This window comes from Oncorhynchus mykiss, chromosome 9, assembly GCF_057628025.1.
Source record: "Oncorhynchus mykiss isolate SJ-2025 chromosome 9, ASM5762802v1, whole genome shotgun sequence".
NCBI classification, from domain to species: domain Eukaryota; kingdom Metazoa; phylum Chordata; class Actinopteri; order Salmoniformes; family Salmonidae; genus Oncorhynchus; species Oncorhynchus mykiss.
This window is the reverse complement of record NC_143030.1, coordinates 37,928,455-37,947,672: the sequence shown is the minus strand read 5'-3', so window position 1 is coordinate 37,947,672 and position 19,218 is coordinate 37,928,455. Positions and strand designations below refer to the sequence as shown.

The 19,218-nt window shown below is 41.5% G+C and overlaps 1 protein-coding gene across 1 annotated transcript in view; it reads right to left on the bottom strand.

Annotated features, from left to right (window-relative positions):
• The window catches only part of LOC110531936 (bromodomain-containing protein 3), a 34,026-nt gene that overhangs the window by 10,294 nt on the left and 4,514 nt on the right, over nt 1–19,218 (bottom strand). Inside the window, exons 9-11 of the mRNA XM_021615452.3 lie at nt 18,902–18,970; nt 17,551–17,777; nt 15,689–15,978 (exon numbers count right to left, since the gene is read on the bottom strand). Of these exons, the coding sequence (XP_021471127.1) occupies nt 15,689–15,978; nt 17,551–17,777; nt 18,902–18,970 (586 nt within the window). The remainder of the gene's footprint in view (nt 1–15,688; nt 15,979–17,550; nt 17,778–18,901; nt 18,971–19,218) is intronic.

Here is a 19,218-nt window from a genome sequence, read left to right as displayed (position 1 = left end):
TTGAGGCTAAATTGATTTTATTGATGTATTATATTGAGTAAAAATAAAAGTGTTCATTCAGTATTGTTGAAATTGTCCTTATTACAAATAAATAAATAAATGTAAAAAAAAAAGTCAGATTAATCGGTATCGGGTTTTTTTGGTTCTCCAATAATCAGTATCGCCGTTGAAAAATCATAATCGGTTGACCTCAAATAAACACCATGGGACCACGCAGACGCCATGCCGCTCAGGAAGGAGACGCGTTCCGTCTCCTAAATTGAACGTACTTTGGTGTGGAAAAGTGGAAATCAATCCCAGAACAACAGCAAAGGACCTTGTGAAGATGCTTGAGGAAACAGGTACAAAAGTGTATATATATCCACAGTAAAACGAGTCCTATATCGACATAACCTGAAATGCCGCTCAGCAAGGAAGAAGCCACTGCTCCAAAACCGCCATAAAAAAGCCAGACTACGGTTTGCAACTGCACATGGGGACAAAGATCGTACTTTTTGGAGAAATGTCCTCTGGTCTGATGAAACAAAAATAGAAGTGTTTGGCCATAATGACCATCGTTATGTTTGGAGGACAAAGAGGGAGGTTTGCAAGCCGAAGAACACCATCCCAACCGTGGAGCACAGGGGTGGCAGCATCATGTTGTGGGGGTGCTTTGCTGCAGGAGGGACTGGTGCACTTCACAAAATAGATGGCATCATAAGGCAGGAAAATTATGTGGATTATATTGAAGCAACATCTCAAGACATCAGTTAAAGACCAAGTTAAAGCTTGGTGCAAATGGGTCTACCAAATGGACAATGACCCCAAGCATACTTCCAAAGTTGTGGCAAAATGGCTTAAGGACAACAAAGTCAAGGAGTGGCCATCACAAAGCCCTGACCTCAATCCTATAGAAAATTTGTGGGCAGAACTGAAAAAGAGTGTGTGAGCAAGGAGGCCTACAAACCTGACTCAGTTACACCAGCTCTGTCAGGAGGAATGGGCCAAAATTCACCCAACTTATTGTGGGAAGATTGTGGAAGGCTACCCGAAACATTTGACCCAGGTTAAACAATTTAAAGGCAATGCTACCAAATACTAATTCAGTGTATGTAAACTTCTGACCCACTGGGAATGTGATGAAAGAAATAAAAGCTGAAATAAATCACTCTCTACTATTATCTGACATTTCACATTCTTAAAATAAAGTGGTGATCCTAACTGACCTAAAAAAGGCCTATGGAAACTTCCGACTTGAACTGTATATATATTTTTCTTCATAAACATTTCATATCTTTTTCAAAATATTTTTTAAATCTCAATTTCCATCTACGGACTTTACATAATCTCCTGCAACCCGCCTCACTCAATGTAGTACGGATCTGCAATTTTTTACACTTTAGAACCGGAATCCCCATCAGAAGCTAGCCAGCTAACTAGCTACTAGTCTGTTAGTCACTGCTAGCGGTCATCGCCGTGAACTCAGACATCAGCCAACCTCAGCCCGGTCAATTCCTGCCAGTCTGCACAGCGCGATATCAACCCTGAGCATATCAGACTGCTTTTTCTCTACCACATCTCCGGATTCCTACAGGAAGCTCTGAACCTTTACACCGGATCATCGCAGCTAGCTAGCATCTATCCGAGTGGCTACTCCTGGCTAACTTCTCTCGAAGCAAGCAAGCAACTGGAGCTAGTCACGAGCTTAGCCCATCTCCTGGCTAGCTGAAGAGGTCCATCAGCCAATTCTTACAATCCCTATTTTGCCCAATGGCCTGGACCCTTTTACTGCCGACACGGAGTCCTGTCGAACCATCACGACTAGCTACTCACTGGACCCTATGATCACTCGGCTACACATGCCTCTCCCTAATGACAAATTGCCTTGTCTATTGCTGTTTTGGTTAGTGACTATTGTCTTATTTCACTGTAGAGCCTCCAGCCCTGCTCAATATGCCCTTTTGTTCCACCCCCCATACATGTGGTGACCTCACCTGGCTTAAACGGTGCCTCTAAAGACAAAACCTGTCTCATCGTCACTCAATGCCTAGCTTTCCCTCCACTGTATTCACATCCTACCATACCCTTGTCTGTACATTATGCCTTGAATGTATTCTTCTGCGCCTAGAAATCTGCTCCTTTAAAAGTGCTTTCTTCACGATCTAAAATTAGCATGCCCAATTTAAAAAACGTAGAACATAGAACAGATATAGCCCTTGGTTCACCCCAGACTTGACTGACCTTGACCAGCACAAAAACACCATGTGGCGTTCTGCATTAGCATCGAATAGACCCCACGATACTAAGACTAAAAGCTAAGGCTAGCTTTTTCAAACAGTAATTTGCATCCTGTAGCACAAATACAAAAACAATTTGGGACACTAATGTCCATGGAGAATAAGAGCACGTCCTCCCAGCTGCCCACTGCACTGAGGATTGGAAACATTGTCACCACCGATAAATCTACGATAATCGATAATTTCAATAAGCATTTTTCTACGGCTGGCAATGCTTTCCACCTGGCTACCGCTACACCGGCCAACATCTCAGAACCCCTTACAGCAACTTGCTCACGCCCCCCCCTCACCCAGACAGCTGATGTTCTGAAAGAGCTGCAAAATCTGGATCCCTACATGGGCTAGACAATCTGGACCCTCTCTTTCTAAAATTATCAGCCAAAATTGTTGCAACCTCTACTACTAGCCTATTCAACCTCTCTTTAATATCGTCTGAGATCCCCAAAGATTGGTAAGCTGCCGCGGGTCATCCCCCTCTTCAAAGGGGGAGATACTCTAGACCCAAACTGTTACAGACCTATATTCATCCTGCCCTGCCTTTCTAAAATCTTCGAAAGCCAAGTTAACAAACCGACCATTTCGAATCCCACAGTACTTTCTCCACTATGCAATCTGGTTTCAAAGCTGGTCATGGGTGCACCTCAGCCACGCTCAAGATCCTAAACGATATCATAACCGCCATCGATAAAAGATAGTACTGTGCAGCCGTCTTCATCGACCAGGCCAAGGCTTTCGACCGCATTCTTATCGGCAGACTCAATAGCCTTGGCTCCTCAAATGACTACTTCGCCTGGTTCACTACCACTCCAGTGTTAATGCTAAATTATAATTATTTCACCTCCATGGCCTATATATTGCCCTACTCTTCTACATTTGCACACACTGTAAATATATTTTTCTATTGTGTATTTGACTGTACGTTTGTTTATGTGTATCTGTGTTGTTGTTTTTGGTCGCACTGCTTTGCTTTATCTTGGCCAGGTCGCAGTTGTAAATGAGAACTTGTTCTAAACTGTAAAAAAAGAAAAAAAAAAAAGAAACCCTAGACCCACTCCAATTTGCAAACCGCATCAACAGATCTACAGATGATTCGATCTCTATTGCACTCCACACTGCCCTTTTCCATCTGGACAAAAGGAACACCTATGTGAGAATGCTATTCATTAACTACAGCTCAGCGTTCAACACCATAGTACCCTCAAAGCTCATCACTAAGCTAAGGGCCCTGGGACTAAGTAGCTCCTTCTGCAACTGGATCCTTGACATCCTGACGGGCCGCCTCCATGTGGCAAGGGTAGGTAACAACACACTCGCCACGCTGATCCTCAACACGGGGGCCCCGTGCTCAGTCCCCTACTGTACTCCCTATTCACTCATGACTGCATGGCCAGGCACGACTCCAACAACATCATTAGGTTTTCTGATGACACAACAGTGGTAGGCCTGATCACTGACAACGATGAGACAGCCAATAGGGAACAGGTCAGAGACCTGACCATGTGGTGCAAGGACAATAACCTCTCCCTCAACGTGATCAAGACAAAGGAGATGATTGTGGACTAGAGGAAAAAGAGGACTGAGCACGCCCCCATTCTCATCGACGGGGCTGTAGTGGAGCAGGTTGAGAGCTTTAAGTTCATTGGCGTCCACATCAACAACAAACTATCATGGTCCAAGCACACCAAGACAGCCGTGAAGAGGGCACGACAAAACCTATTCCCCCTAAGGAGAGTAAAAAGATTTGTCATGGGTCCTCAGAACCTCAAAAGATTTTACAGCTGCACCATCGAGAGCATCCTGCCTGGTTGCATCAGCAAATGCTTGTCCTCCGACCACAAGGCACTACAGAGGGTAGTGCGTATGGCCCAGTACATCACTGGGGCCAAGCTTCCTGCCATCCAGGACCTCTATACCAGACGATGTCAGAGGAAGGCCCTACAAATCGTCAAAGACTCCAGCCACCCTATTCATAGACTGTTCTCTCTGCTCCCGCACAGCCAGCGGTACCGGAGTGCCAAGTCTAGGTCCAAGGGGCTTCGAAAAGGCTTCTACCCCCAAGCCATAAGACTCCTGAACAGCTAATCAAATGGCTAACCAGACTATTTGCACCCCCCCCCCCACGCTGCTCTCTGTTATTATCTATGCATAGCCACTTTAACAACCCTAACTGCATGGACATAATTATCTCAATTACCTCAACACCGGTTGTATTCAATTACCTCAATACACCGGTTGTATTCGGCGCATGTGACAAATAAAATTGGATCAAAATAAAAAAAAACAGCTGTTGGGGACACGTAAATGTCTGCCTTCTTCTCCGGCGCCATGATTAGGCCACTTCTCACACACCAAGAAAATAAACACCAACACTTTTCAGGACCCTGTCATTCAAAGATAATTCCTAAAAATCAAAATAACTCTAAGATAGGGGGCAGCATTTGGAATTTCGGATGAAAAGCATGCCCAATTTCAACTGCCTGCTACTCATCCCCAGAAGATAAGATATGCATATTATTAGTAGATTTGGATAGAAAACACTCTCGAGTTTCTAAAACTGTTTGAATCATGTCTGTGAGTATAACATAACTTATGTAGCAGGCAAAACCCCGGGGACAAACCATTCAGATATATATTTTTTTTCATGGGATTTCATTGGGAATCCAGATTTCAAAGGGACTTGCTTGCAGTTCCTACCGCTTCCACTGGATGTCACCAGTCGTTAGAAATTAGTTGAGGTTATTCTTTTGTGTAATGAAGAAGTACGGCCATCTTGAACAAGGGTCACTTCATGTGTACTGTTTGATAGAGGTGCAGTTTGTTTTCTTCCTCTATTGAACACAGATCATCACGTCTTCAATTGTATCTATTATTTACTATTCAAAATACCTAAAGTTGAATTACAAAAGTAGTTTGAAATGTTTTGGCAAAGTTTACAGGTAACTTTTGAGATATTTTGTAGTCACGTTGCGCAAGTTGGTACCGGTGTTTTTCTGGATCAAACGTGCCAAATAAATGAACATTTTGGATATATATCAACGGAATTAATCGAACAAAATTACCATTTGTGATGTTTATGGGACATATTGGAGTGCCAACAGAAGAAGCTCGTCAAAGGTAGGCATGATTTATATTTTTATTTCTGCGTTTTGTGTTGCGCCTGCAGGGTTGAAATATGTTCTCTCTTTTGTTTATGGAGGTGCTTATAGGCACTTTAGTATTGCCAGTGTAACAGTATAGCTTCTCCTCGCTCCTCCCTGGGCTCGAACCAGGAACACAACGACAACAGCCACCCTCGAAGCAGCTGTACCCATGCAGAGCAAGGGGAACAACTACTCCAAGTCTCAGAGCGAGTGACGTTTGAAACGCGATTAGCGCGCACCCCGCTAACTAACTAGCCATTTCACATCGGTTACACGAGCCTAATCTCGGGAATTGATAGGCTTGAAGTCATAAACAGCTCAATGCTTGACGCACAATGAAGAGCTGCTGGCAAAACGCACGAAAGTACTGTTTGAATGAATGCTTACGAGCCTGCTGGTGCCTACCATCGCTCAGTCAGACTGCTCTATCAAATCATAGACTTAGTTATAACATAATAGCACACAGAAATACGAGCCGTAGGTCATTAATATGGTCGAATCCGGAAACTATCATCTCGAAAACAAGATGTTTATTCTTTTAGTGGAGCCGTTCCGTATTTTATCTAAGGGGTGGCAGCCATTAGTCTAAATATTCCTGTTACATTGCACAACCTTCAATGTTATGTCATAATTACGTAAAATTCTGCGTGCAATTAACGCAAGAAAATCCTGATAAGCTGGATTTCTTTTAGCTAAATATGCAGAATTTTTTGAATCCCCCGAGCTGACAAGGTGAAAATCTGTCGTTCTGCCCCATGAACGAGGCAGTTAACCCACTGTTCCTAGGCCGTCATTGAAAGGACGTGTTCTTAACTGACGTGCCTAGTTAAATGAAGATTAAATAAAGGTGTAACATGTTTTTTTTTTAAATAGGCAAAATCGGTGTCCAAAAATACTGATTTCCGATTGTTATGAAAACTTGAAATCGGCCCTAATTAATAGGCCATTCCGATTTAATCGGTGGATGTGTGTGTGTGTGTGTGTATATATAATACATGTATGTGAATATATGTGTGTATATATATATATATATATATATATATATATATATATACACCTATACATACATGTATACGTATGTATACACACATATATATATATATATATATATATATATATATATATATATATATATATATATATATATATATGTAAATATACAGGTATATGTATATACACATATGCATATATAAACACACATACATACAAATAAATACATACAAATATACACTGCTCAACAAAATAAAGGGAACACTTAAACAACACAATGTAACTCCAAGTCAATCACACTTCTGTGAAATCAAACTGTCCACTTAGGAAGCAACACTGACAATAAACTTCACATGCTGTTGTGCAAATGGAATAGACAACAGGTAGAAATGCATGTGTCTGCTCAAACCGTCAGAAACAGACTCCATGAGGGCCCGACGTCCACAAGTGGGGGTTGTGCTAACAGCCCAACACCGTGCAGAACGTTTGGCATTTGCCAGAGAACACCAAGATTGGCAAATTCGCCACTGGCGCCCTGTGCTCTTCACAGATGAACATGAGCACATGTGACAGACGTGACAGAGTCTGGAGACGCCGTGGAGAAGGTTCTGCCGTGGAGAACATCCTCCAGCATGACTGGTTTGGCGGTGGGTCAGTCATGGTGTGGAGTGGCATTTCTTTGGGGGGCCGCACAGCCCTCCATGTGCTCGCCAGTGGTAGCCTGACTGCCATTAGGTACCGAGATGAGATCCTCAGACCCCTTGTGAGACCATATGCTGGTGCGGCTTAACTATGAAAATAAAAAAGTATTTAATAAGAATATTTAATTCATTTAGATCTAGGATGTGTTATTTTAGTGTTCCCTTTATTTTTTTGAGCAGTGTATAGGCATACACCCAAAACACCACTGCTCTAGAGGAGATCTGCATGGAGGAATGGGCCAAAATACCAGCAACAGTGTGTGAAAACCTTGTGAAGACTTACAGAAAACGTATGACCTCTGTCATTGCCAACAAAGGGTAAATAACGAAGTATTGAGATAAACTTTTGTTATTGACCAAATACTTATTTTCCACCATCATTTGCAAATAAATTCATTTTTTCTTTCTCCCATTTTGTCTGTCATAGTTGAAGTGTACCTATGATGAAAATTACAGGCCTCTCTCATCTTTTTAAGTAGGAGAACTTGCACAATTGGTGGCTGACTAAATACTTTTTTTGCCCCTGTGTGTGTGTGTGTGTGTGTGTGTGTGTGTGTGTGTGTGTGTATAGATATATATATATATATATATCTATACACACACATACATACATACATACATATATGCATACATACATACACACACACACACAGTGGGGCAAAAAAAGTATTTAGTCAGCCACCAATTGTGTGTGTGTGTGTATGTATGTATATATACACATACATATATACACATACACACACACATACACACATATATATATTTTATATATATGTATACATATATATACACACACATCTACACATACACATATATATACACACACACACACACACACACATATACATATATCTATATACACACACACATATGTATACATACACACACACTTATACACACACACACACAGTTGAAGTCAGAAGTTTACATACGCTTAGGTTGGAGTCATTAAAACTCGTTTTTGAACCGCTCCACAAACTTCTTGTTAACAAACTATAGTTTTGGCAAGTCGGTTAGGACATCTACTTTGTGCATGACACAAGTAATTTCCACCCAAAAATGTTTACAGACAGATTATTTCACTTATAATTCACTGTATTGCAATTCCAGTGGGTCAGAAGTTTACATACACTAAGTTGACTGTGCATTTAAACAGCTTGGAAAATTCCAGAAGATGACGTCAAGGCTTTAGAAGCTTCTGATGGGCTAATTGACATCATTGTAGACCTCCACAAAGTCTGGTTTATCCTTGGGAGCAATTTCCAAACGCCTTAAGGTACCACGTTCATCTGTACAAACAATAGTACGCAAGTATAAACATCATCAAATCAAATTTTATTTGTCACATACACATGGTTAGCAGATGTTAATGCGAGTGTAGCGAAATGCTTGTGCTTCTAGTTCCGACAATGCAGTAATAACCAACAAGTAATCTAACTAACAATTCCAAAACTACTGTCTTATACACAGTGTAAGGGGATAAAGAATATGTACATAAGGATATATGAATGAGTGATGGTACAGAGCAGCATAGGCAGGATACAGTAGATGGTATCGAGTAAAGTATATACATGAGGTGAGTATGTAAACAAAGTGGCATAGTTAAAGTGGCTAGTGATACATGTATTACATAAGCATGCAGTCGATGATATAGAGTACAGTATATACGTATGCATATGAGATGAATAATGTAGGGTAAGTAACATTATATAAGGTAGCATTGTTTAAAGTGGCTAGTGATATATTTACATCATTTCCCATCAATTCCCATTATTAAAGTGGCTGGAGTTGAGTCAGTGTCAGTGTGTTGGCAGCAGCCACTCAATGTTAGTGGTGGCTGTTTAACAGTCTGATGGCCTTGAGATAGAAGCTGTTTTTCAGTCTCTCGGTCCCAGCTTTGATGCACCTGTACTGACCTCGCCTTCTGGATGATAGCGGGGTGAACAGGCAGTGGCTCGGGTGGTTGATGTCCTTGATGATCTTTATGGCCTTCCTGTAACATCGGGTGGTGTAGGTGTCCTGGAGGGCAGGTAGTTTGCCCCCGGTGATGCGTTGTGCAGACCTCACTACCCTCTGGAGAGCCTTACGGTTGTGGGCGGAGCAGTTGCCGTACCAGGCGGTGATACAGCCCGCCAGGATGCTCTCGATTGTGCATCTGTAGAAGTTTGTGAGTGCTTTTGGTGACAAACCGAATTTCTTCAGCCTCCTGAGGTTGAAGAGGCGCTGCTGCGCCTTCTTCACGATGCTGTCTGTGTGAGTGGACCAATTCAGTTAGTCTGTGATGTGTATGCCGAGGAACTTAAAACTTGCTACCCTCTCCACTACTGTTCCATCAATGTGGATAGGGGGGTGTTCCCTCTGCTGTTTCCTGAAGTCCACAATCATCTCCTTAGTTTTGTTGACGTTGAGTGTGAGGTTATTTTCCTGACACCACACTCCGAGGGCCCTCACCTCCTCCCTGTAGGCCGTCTCGTCGTTGTTGGTAATCAAGCCTACCACTGTTGTGTCGTCCGCAAACTTGATGATTGAGTTGGAGGCGTGCGTGGCCACGCAGTCGTGGGTGAACAGGGAGTACAGGAGAGGGCTCAGAACGCACCCTTGTGGGGCCCCCGTGTTGAGGATCAGCGGGGTGGAGATGTTGTTGCTTACCCTCACCACCTGGGGGCGGCCCGTCAGGAAGTCCAGTACCCAGTTGCACAGGGCGGGGTCGAGACCCAGGGTCTCAAGCTTGATGACGAGCTTGGAGGGTACTATGGTGTTGAATGCCGAGCTGTAGTCGATGAACAGCATTCTCACATAGGTATTCCTCTTGTCCAGATGGGTTAGGGCAGTGTGCAGTGTGGTTGAGATTGCATCGTCTGTGGACCTATTTGGGCGGTAAGCAAATTGGAGTGGGTCTAGGGTGTTGGGTAGGGTGGAGGTGATATGGTCCTTGACTAGTCTCGCAAAGCACTTCATGATGACGGAAGTGAGTGCTACGGGGCGGTAGTCGTTTAGCTCAGTTACCTTAGCTTTCTTGGGAACAGGAACAATGGTGGCCCCCTTAAAGCATGTGGGAACATCAGACTGGTATAGGGATTGATTGAATATGTCCGTAAACACACCGGCCAGCTGGTCTGCGCATGCTCTGAGGGCGCGGCTGGGGATGCCGTCTGGGCCTGCAGCCTTGCGAGGGTTAACACGTTAAATGTCTTACTCACCTCGGCTGCAGTGAAGGAGAGTCCGCATGTTTTCGTTGCAGGCCGTGTCAGTGGCACTGTATTGTCCTCAAAGCGGACAAAAAAGTTATTTAGTCTGCCTGGGAGCAGGACATCCTGGTCCGTGACTGGGCTGGATTTCTTCTTGTAGTCCGTGATTGACTGTAGACCCTGCCACATGCCTCTTGTGTCTGAGCCGTTGAATTGAGATTCTACTTTGTCTCTGTACTGACGCTTAGCTTGTTTGATAGCCTTGCGGAGAGAATAGCTGCACTGTTTGTATTCGGTCATGTTACCAGTCACCTTGCCCTGATTAAAAGCAGTGGTTCGCGCTTTCAGTTTCACGCGAATGCTGCCATCAATCCACGGTTTCTGGTTAGGGAATGTTTTAATCGTTGCTATGGGAACGACATCTTCAACGCACGTTCTAATGAACTCGCACACCGAATCAGCGTATTCGTCAATATTGTTATCTGACGCAATACAAAACATATCCCAGTCCACGTGATGGAAGCAGTCTTGGAGTGTGGAGTCAGCTTGGTCGGACCAGCGTTGGACAGACCTCAGCGTGGGAGCCTCTTGTTTTAGTTTCTGTCTGTAGGCAGGGATCAACAAAATGGAGTCGTGGTCAGCTTTTCCGAAAGGAGGGCGGGGCAGGGCCTTATACACGTCGCGGAAGTTAGAGTAACAATGATCCAAGGTTTTTCCACCCCTGGTTGCGCAATCGATATGCTGATAAAATTTTGGGAGTCTTGTTTTCAGATTAGCCTTGTTAAAATCCCCAGCAACAATGAATGCAGCCTCCGGATAAATGGATTCCAGTTTGCAAAGAGTCAAATAAAGTTCGTTCAGAGCCATCGATGTGTCTGCTTGGGGGGGGGATATATACGGCTGTGATTATAATCGAAGAGAATTCTCTTGGTAGATAATGCGGTCTACATTTGATTGTGAGGAATTCTAAAATCAGGTGAACAGAAGGATTTGAGTTCCTGTATGTTTCTTTCATCACACCATGTCTCGTTAGTCATAAGGCATACGCCCCCGCCCCTCTTCTTAGCAGAAGATGTTTGTTTCTGTCGGCGCGATGCGTGGAGAAACCCGCTGGCTGCACCGCCCCCGATAGCGTCTCTCCAGTGAGCCATGTTTCCGTGAAGCAAAGAACGTTACAGTCTCTGATGTCCCTCTGGAATGCTACCCTTGCTCGGATTTCATCAACCTTGTTGTCAAGAGACTGGACATTGGCGAGAAGGATGCTAGGGAGTGATGCACGATGTGCCCGTCTCCAGAGTCTGACCAGAAGACCGCCTCTTTCATGGGGCCACGAAGCCGTCATACCGCTCAGGAAGGAGACGCGTTCTGTCTCCTAGAGATGAACATACGTTGGTGCAAAAGTGCAAATCAATCCCAAAACAACACCAAAGGACCTTGTAAAGATGCTGGTGGAAACAGGTACAAAAGTATCTATATCCACAGTAAAACGAGTCCTATCAACATAACCTGAAAGGCCACTCAACAAGGAAGAAGCTACTGCTCCAAAAATTGCCATAAAATAGCCAGACTACGGTTTGCAACTGCACATGGGGACAAACATTGTACTTTTTGGAGAAAGGTCCTCTGGTCTGATGAAACAAAAATAGAACTGTTTGGCCATAATAAGCATCGTTATGTTTGGAGGAAAAAGGGGGAGGCTTGCAAGCCGAAGAACACCATCCCAACCATGAAGCACAGGGGTGGCAGCATCATGTTGTGGGGGTGCTTTGCTGCAGGAGGGACTGGTGCACTTCACAAAATAGATGGCATCCTGAGGAAGGAAAATTATGTGGATGTATTGAAGCAATATCTCAAGACATTAGTCAGGAAGTCAAAGCTTGGTCGCAAATTAGTCTTACAAATGGACAATGACCCCAAGCATACTTCCAAAGTTGTGGCAAAATGGCTTAAGGACAACAAAGTCAGGGTATTGGAGTGGCCATCACAAAGCCCTGACCTCAATCCTATAGAAAATTTGTGGGCAGAACTGAAAAAGAGTGTGTGAGCAAGGAGGCCTTACAAACCTGACTCAGTTACACCAGCTCTGTCAGGAGGAATGGGCCAAAATTCACCCAACTTTTGCAGGTCTTTTGCAAGTTAAACAATTTCAAGGCAATGCTACCAAATACTATTTAAGTGTATGTAAACTTCTGACCTACTGGGAATGTGATGATAGAAATAAAAGCTTTAATAAATCATTCTCTCTACAATTATTCTGACATTTCACATTTTTAAAATAATTTGACTAGGATTAAATGTCAGGAATTGTGAAAAACTAAATGTTAAAGTATTTGGCTAAGGTGTATGTAAGCTTCTGACTTCAACTGTGTACACACACACGAGGTCGACCGATTATGATTTTTCAACGCCGAACCCGATTGTTGGAGGACCAAAAAAGCCGATAGCGATTAATCGGACAATTTTTATATATTTGGAATAATGACAATTACAACAATACTGAATGAACACTTATTTTAACTTAATATAATACATAAATAAAAATATATTTAGTCTCAAATAAATAATGAAATAAGTTCAATTTGGTTTAAATAATGCAAAAACAGTGTTGGAGAAGAAAGTAAAAGTGCGATATGTGCCATGTAAAAAAGTTAATGTTTAAGTTCCTTGCTCAGAACATGAGAACATATGGAAGCTGATGGTTCCTTTTAACATGAGTCTTCAATATTCCCAGTTAAGAAGTTTTAGGTTGTAGTTATTATAGGACTATTTCTCTTTATACCATTTGTATTTCATATACCTTTAACTGTTGGATGTTCTTATAGGCACTACAGTATTGCCAGCCTAATCTCGGGAGTTGATAGGCTTGAAGTCATAAACAGCGCTGTGCTTCAAGCATCGCCTCTACACTGTTGACGTTGAGACTGGTGTTTTGTGGGTACTATATAATAAAGCTGCCAGTTGAGGACTTGTGAGGCGTTTGTTTCTCAAACTTGACACTCTAATGTACTTGTCCTCTTGCTCAGTTGTGCACCGGGGCCTCCCACTCTTTCTATTCTGGTTAGAGCCAGTTTGTGCTGTTCTGTGAAGAAGTAGTAAACAGCGTGTACCAGATCTTCAGCTTCTTGGCAATTTCACGCCTTCATTTTTTAGAACAAGAATAGACTGACGAGTTTCAGAAGAAAGGTCTTTGTTTCTAGCCATTTTGAGCCTGAAATCTAACTCACAAATGCTGGTGCTCCAGATACAACAAGTTTAAAGTTTTATTGCTTCCTTAAATCAGAACAACAGTTTTCAGCTGTGAAAATGTAATTGCAAAAGGGTTTTCTAATGATCAATTAGCCTTTCAAAATTATAAACTTGGATTAGCTAACACAACGTGCCATTGGACAGTTGCTGATAATGGGCCTCTATACACCTATGTAGATAGTCCATAAAGAAAATAAGCCGTTTCCAGCTACAATAGTGATTTACAACATTAACAATGCCTACACTGTATTTCTGATCAATTTGATGCTATTTTAATGGACAAAAAAATGTGCTTTTCTTTCAAAGACAAGGAAATTACTAAGTGACCCCAAACTTTTGAACAGTAGTGTGTGTATATATAAAGAATAAATTACAGGGGGCAGTTTGGAAAAAACATATCATGTCCGAATCGTCCTCTGGATTAACAGACATAATGTGTGATAATAAATACATAACCAACTAGTCCTAAAGCGAATAGGGCATTAGCCTTAATAATAACTCCTGCAGAACTAAGCATTCCATGCAGTAAAATTATACACCAAATGTACACAAAATTTGGACTTGGGAACAGGAGTAGAGAAATATGATTTCTTTCTGCATCTTGAGAGAATGCAATGCTCAGTTAGCACCTCTAAAGATTGTATCTATCTTCATCATGAAAGCATCATAAAAGGTAGTATCTCAACGAGTGATGTAAAGTACTAAAGTAAAAATACCTTAAAGTATCAGAACTTCACCATTTATAATTTTGACAACCTTTACTTCAATACATTCCTAAAGAAAATAATGTACTTTTTACTCCATACATTTTTCCTGACACCCATTTTACATTTTGAATGCTTAGCATGACAGGAAAATGGTCCAATTTGCACACTTATTAAGAGAACATCCCTGGTCAACCCTATTGCCCCTGATCTGGCTGACTCATAGCACACATGCTTTGTTTGTAAATTATGTCTGAGTGTTGGAGTGTTTCCCTGGCTATCTGTAAATAAATATTTTTTTTAAACAAGAAAACAGTGCTGTCTGGTTTGCTTAATAAGGATTTAAAAAAGTATTTATATGTTTACTTTTGATACTTAAGTATATTTTAAATCAAATACTTTTAGACAAGAATTTAACTTGGTGACTCAACTTTTACTTGAGTCAGTTTCTATTAAGTTATCTTTAATTTAATCAAGTACAACAATTGGGTAATTTCAACCACATAAAATATGCATTGAAACCGAACTGAAACATGTTGGGTCGTTTTCACAGTATTCTTTTTCCTTACAACTGATCAAACTGATGTAATTTGGACATTTTTTACAGAAAGTCTTACGGTCGTTTTTTTTTACTGTATTGCATTTTATTTTCTCCCCAGTCCCGAAAGGTCTTAGCATTGCGAAAGACGACAGAGAAAAGTTTATCGATGTCACCTAGATTGAAGCATTCATTCTATCAAGCTATTACATTATTCTGTTGAGCAAGGGTATATTTAGTATTTTAGGGAAACACATGACAAAAGAGAAGCTACATACATCTAATTATAGACAAGTTGACTAACAAATAGCCTACCAAAATGTTGGATATTATAAGCAGAAACATATCTAAATCAGGCAAAACAAAATCCTGCACACACACTCCAAAAATTGTTCTGCAGTCTGACCGTAGCCTACAGCGCATTTTCTATATTTACGGGTTAGGTTGGGTGCAGGCCTCAGAGTTTCACTTTATCGCATATAGTTGAGCGGTTGAGATTTGGGTTATTTGCAATTGCGGGCGGGTGAACAAACAGTTGACCCATTTCACCACTACCTTACGGTAGTGTTGAAGGCTGTGTGTGCCGTTTCTAAATTCATGTAGTTCTATCCTCGTGCTTTACTTGTCTATTTATGTTCTGTAATATGTCATGTTTCATGTGGACCCTGGGAAGAATAGCTGATGGTTTCACAACAGCTAATGGGGATCCTAATAAAATACCAAAAAGCAAATGTGCAAAGGGTGGGAGGGTGAGTAACATCCGTGTTAAAAAGGGGGGGAACAAACGCAAGGGAGCATTTAGTAAACAGGCAGGGAAAGAGGTTTACCCCTGAAGAACCAGGTAACCATTAGCGACTGGAGAAGGGCATCTGTAAAAACAACAAGAGTAATAGCTCACAACTTACGTAAAAGTTTCCGCTGCTTTTTTTGCAAACAGGACTTGACGTATCGTTCGAGCTCACGAAGGGTAGAGGGCTTGAGTGTCTCAAAGTCTATCTCTATCTCGTCCGGATTGGAGTCACGCAGGGAAGGCTCCCGGGCCTGGATGATGTGGACCACCCTGCCCAACTTCTCACCCGGAAGACGGTTGATGTCCAGGCTAAGCTGGCGCTTCTCGTCGTATGACATGGGAAGGGACGGCTCCTCTTCAGACTCGTTGTTCGCCACCGCCACCTTGGTCCCTTTCTTTGTTTGCCTGAAAATGTTTTGGTCAGATCTTTGATAGGCCTACGGGTTTTGCCTCTCTCAGGATGCTCAAATTACCACTGAGAGAAGTTTAAAGTACATATGATTTACATCTGGATCAGACTACAAGGGGAAAGTGTAACACAGCAGAGCTTAACACTGTTACAACAAGTGGCATGGGTAATGATGATTCATCCAAAAGTTCAAGTTCCCTGCAGTAAATGAGCAAATTAATTGTGACAAATTACGAAACGGATACAGTGCCTTCAGATAGTATTCATATCCCTTAACTTATTCAACATTTTGTTGTGTTACAGCCTGAATTCAAAATGTATTAAGATTTTTTTTTTACACACAACGCAGCATAAAGATGGCGTGAAACTATGTTTTTAGAATTTGTAGCAAATGTATTGAAAATGAAATACAAAAGTTAATTTACATAAGTATTCACACCCGAGTCGATACATGTTAGAATAATTTAAGTCAAAACTAACTAGGCCACTCAGGAACATTCATTGTCTTCTTGGTAAGCAACTCCAGTGTATATTTGGGCTTGTGTTTTAGGTTATTGTCCAGCTGAAAGGTGAATGTCTCCCAGTGTCTGCTGGAAAGCAGACTGAACCAGGTTATCCTCTAGGATTTTGCCTGTGCTTAGCTCTATTCCGTTTCTTTTTATCCCCTCAAAAAACTCCCTAGTCCTTGCTGATGACGATCATACCCATAACATGGTGCAGCCACATGCTTGAAAACATGAACAGTGGTACTCAGTGATGTATTGGATTGGCCCCCAACATAACAGTTTGTATTCAAGACAAAGTACATTTCTTTGCCAATTTTTTTGCAGTTTTACTTTAGTGCCTTTTTGCAAATCTGATGCATGTTTTGGAATATTTTTTAGTCTGTACAGGCTTCCTTCTTTTCACTGTCATTTTAGGTTATTATTGTGGAGTAACTACAATGTTGTTGATCCATCCTCAGTTTTCTCCTATCACAGTCATTAAACTCCGTAACTGACTTCAAGTCACCATTGGCCTCATGGTGAAATCCCTGAGCGGCTTCCTTCCTCTTTGGTAACGGAGTTAGGAAGGACGCCTGTATCTTTGTAGTGACTGGGTGTATTGATTCACCATCAAAAGTGTAATTTAACTTCACCATGCTCAAAGGGATATTTAATTTCTGATTTTTACACATCTACCAATAGGTGCCATTTGCGAGACATTGGCCTTTGTGATTAAATCTGTGTATGAAATTCACTCCTCGACTGAGGAAGCTTACAGATAATTGTAGGTGTGGGGTACAGAGATGAGGTAGTCATTCAAAAATCATGTTAAACACTATTGCACAGAGTACATTTTTACTCCTGAACTTATTTAGGCTTGCCATAACAAAGGGTTTAAATAATTATTGACTCAAGACATTTCAGCTTTTCATTTTTAATTTCTAAAAACATAATTCCAGTATTGTGTGTACGCCAGTGACACAAAAGTTTAAATTCAAGCTGTAACACAACAACATTTGGAAAAAGTCAAGAAATACTGAATACTTTCTCAAGGCACTGTATGATAAGACTGGGCAGTAGTACCTGGTAGCCGCCCCCGTGCGGTTTGGTTTCCGGGCTGGAGCCTTCTTCTGATTAGCTGGCTTGGTTTGCTGTGTTGACTTGGGCTTCTTCTCGTCATCAGCCTTCCCCTTGTTGGCTTTGTCTTTCTCTTTGTCTTTCTTCTTATCTTTTTGCTTTTTCTCCATTTTCTTTGGTTTACTTACTGGGGCCTGCGACAGAACAGCCAGCTGTTCATGAACGGCCTTCAGCTGAGGAGAGAAGCAGAATAAAGAGTCACCGATGAGCCCAGATGTTAGTTTATATAGGGTAAAACGGATGCAGAGACTGGGACAAGGTACTGGAAGTGATGGAAAAATACAGGCATCAAGGGTTAGCTATTGTGGGATGTAGGTATGTGTAACCTGTTGCAGAAAATGTCTTGGACCATTATGTCACAATTATGACAGTTATATTGGCCCTAGGAGGAACGTTTTATTTTCCATTGACTTTGAAGGGGTCTCATTTTCTAGCCAATTCATGGGTTTGCTTGATTTACTTAACTTTTAAAGGGTTGCTGCATCTTAAATCATCCTCAAGTTACCTTATTCATGTATTGTATGTGCATTAATTAACTATACACTACTCATATTTCTACATATATTCTCAAATGAAAGCTCAGGAAACAATCAGGCGTGTGTGTGTAAATAGTGTACAGTCATTGATCTCATAAAAACAGTACTATACTGGCAAGGAAAAAAAGGAGTCTCGTTAAATAATTTCTCATTGGCCTCAGAGAAGCACACCGGTGCACCAGCTTGTACTGTAGCTGTCTACCGAAAACTTTAAAACAATAAGCAAATGCTGACTCCCAAAGTGATGCATTGACTGATTGCTTTTTGAAGAAACAAGTAATATAAAACAGAAAAAGAAAACAATAACATATAATTGTGAACGCTCTCAGTGACACTTCCTTGTCTTCAGCACAAAGACATTGTTCTTTAGGAGTTATTCAACTTGAAAAAAGGAAGAAATACTGAACCTACAACGCAACAAAAGCATTTGAAATCATTGCCAGAATCATCAAAAAAACACTAAACATCACCAGCAAACACTGTGACCACCATGAAAACTAACATTTCCCATTTTTAAACCACTAAAAGAATGCGACAATGGGAGAAAAAGTAACTACCCGCATCTCACAAAAAGCCTTAAAAATGAATATCTAGGGCTACATGTCAAAGAGCAAGCTGACTACTGAGGTAAATACCTTTAGCACACTTACAACCTGTTTAATAGTTCTCATCCCCACATGTAACCCTCTACCGCTCTTTCAACAAGGTGCAATACAAAAATAAAATGTTTTGTGGGGACGGGGAAGTAAGAGATAAATCACCTGAAAACGTTTGGCACACCCGTTTTTTCCCCCCGCCCTGTTACCATTGGGGTGCTCCACAGTGATTTGCTGGTAAGAAAGCCAAAGGGGAAATCAGGGGACAAAGATAGAAAACTCCAAAGATCATGTTAACATTCTAGTAGCACAACAAACTATTTCATTAGAGCTAAATACTGTCACCATTGGTATGAATGAAATGTAAAACATTGCTCTAAAAATGTGAGCTCTACAGTTTCAGCATGCAAGCCATAATACCAAGTTATTCTAACAGTTTATTTCAGCATTTGTAGCGGCAGAGGGTTAACTATGTCACTTTT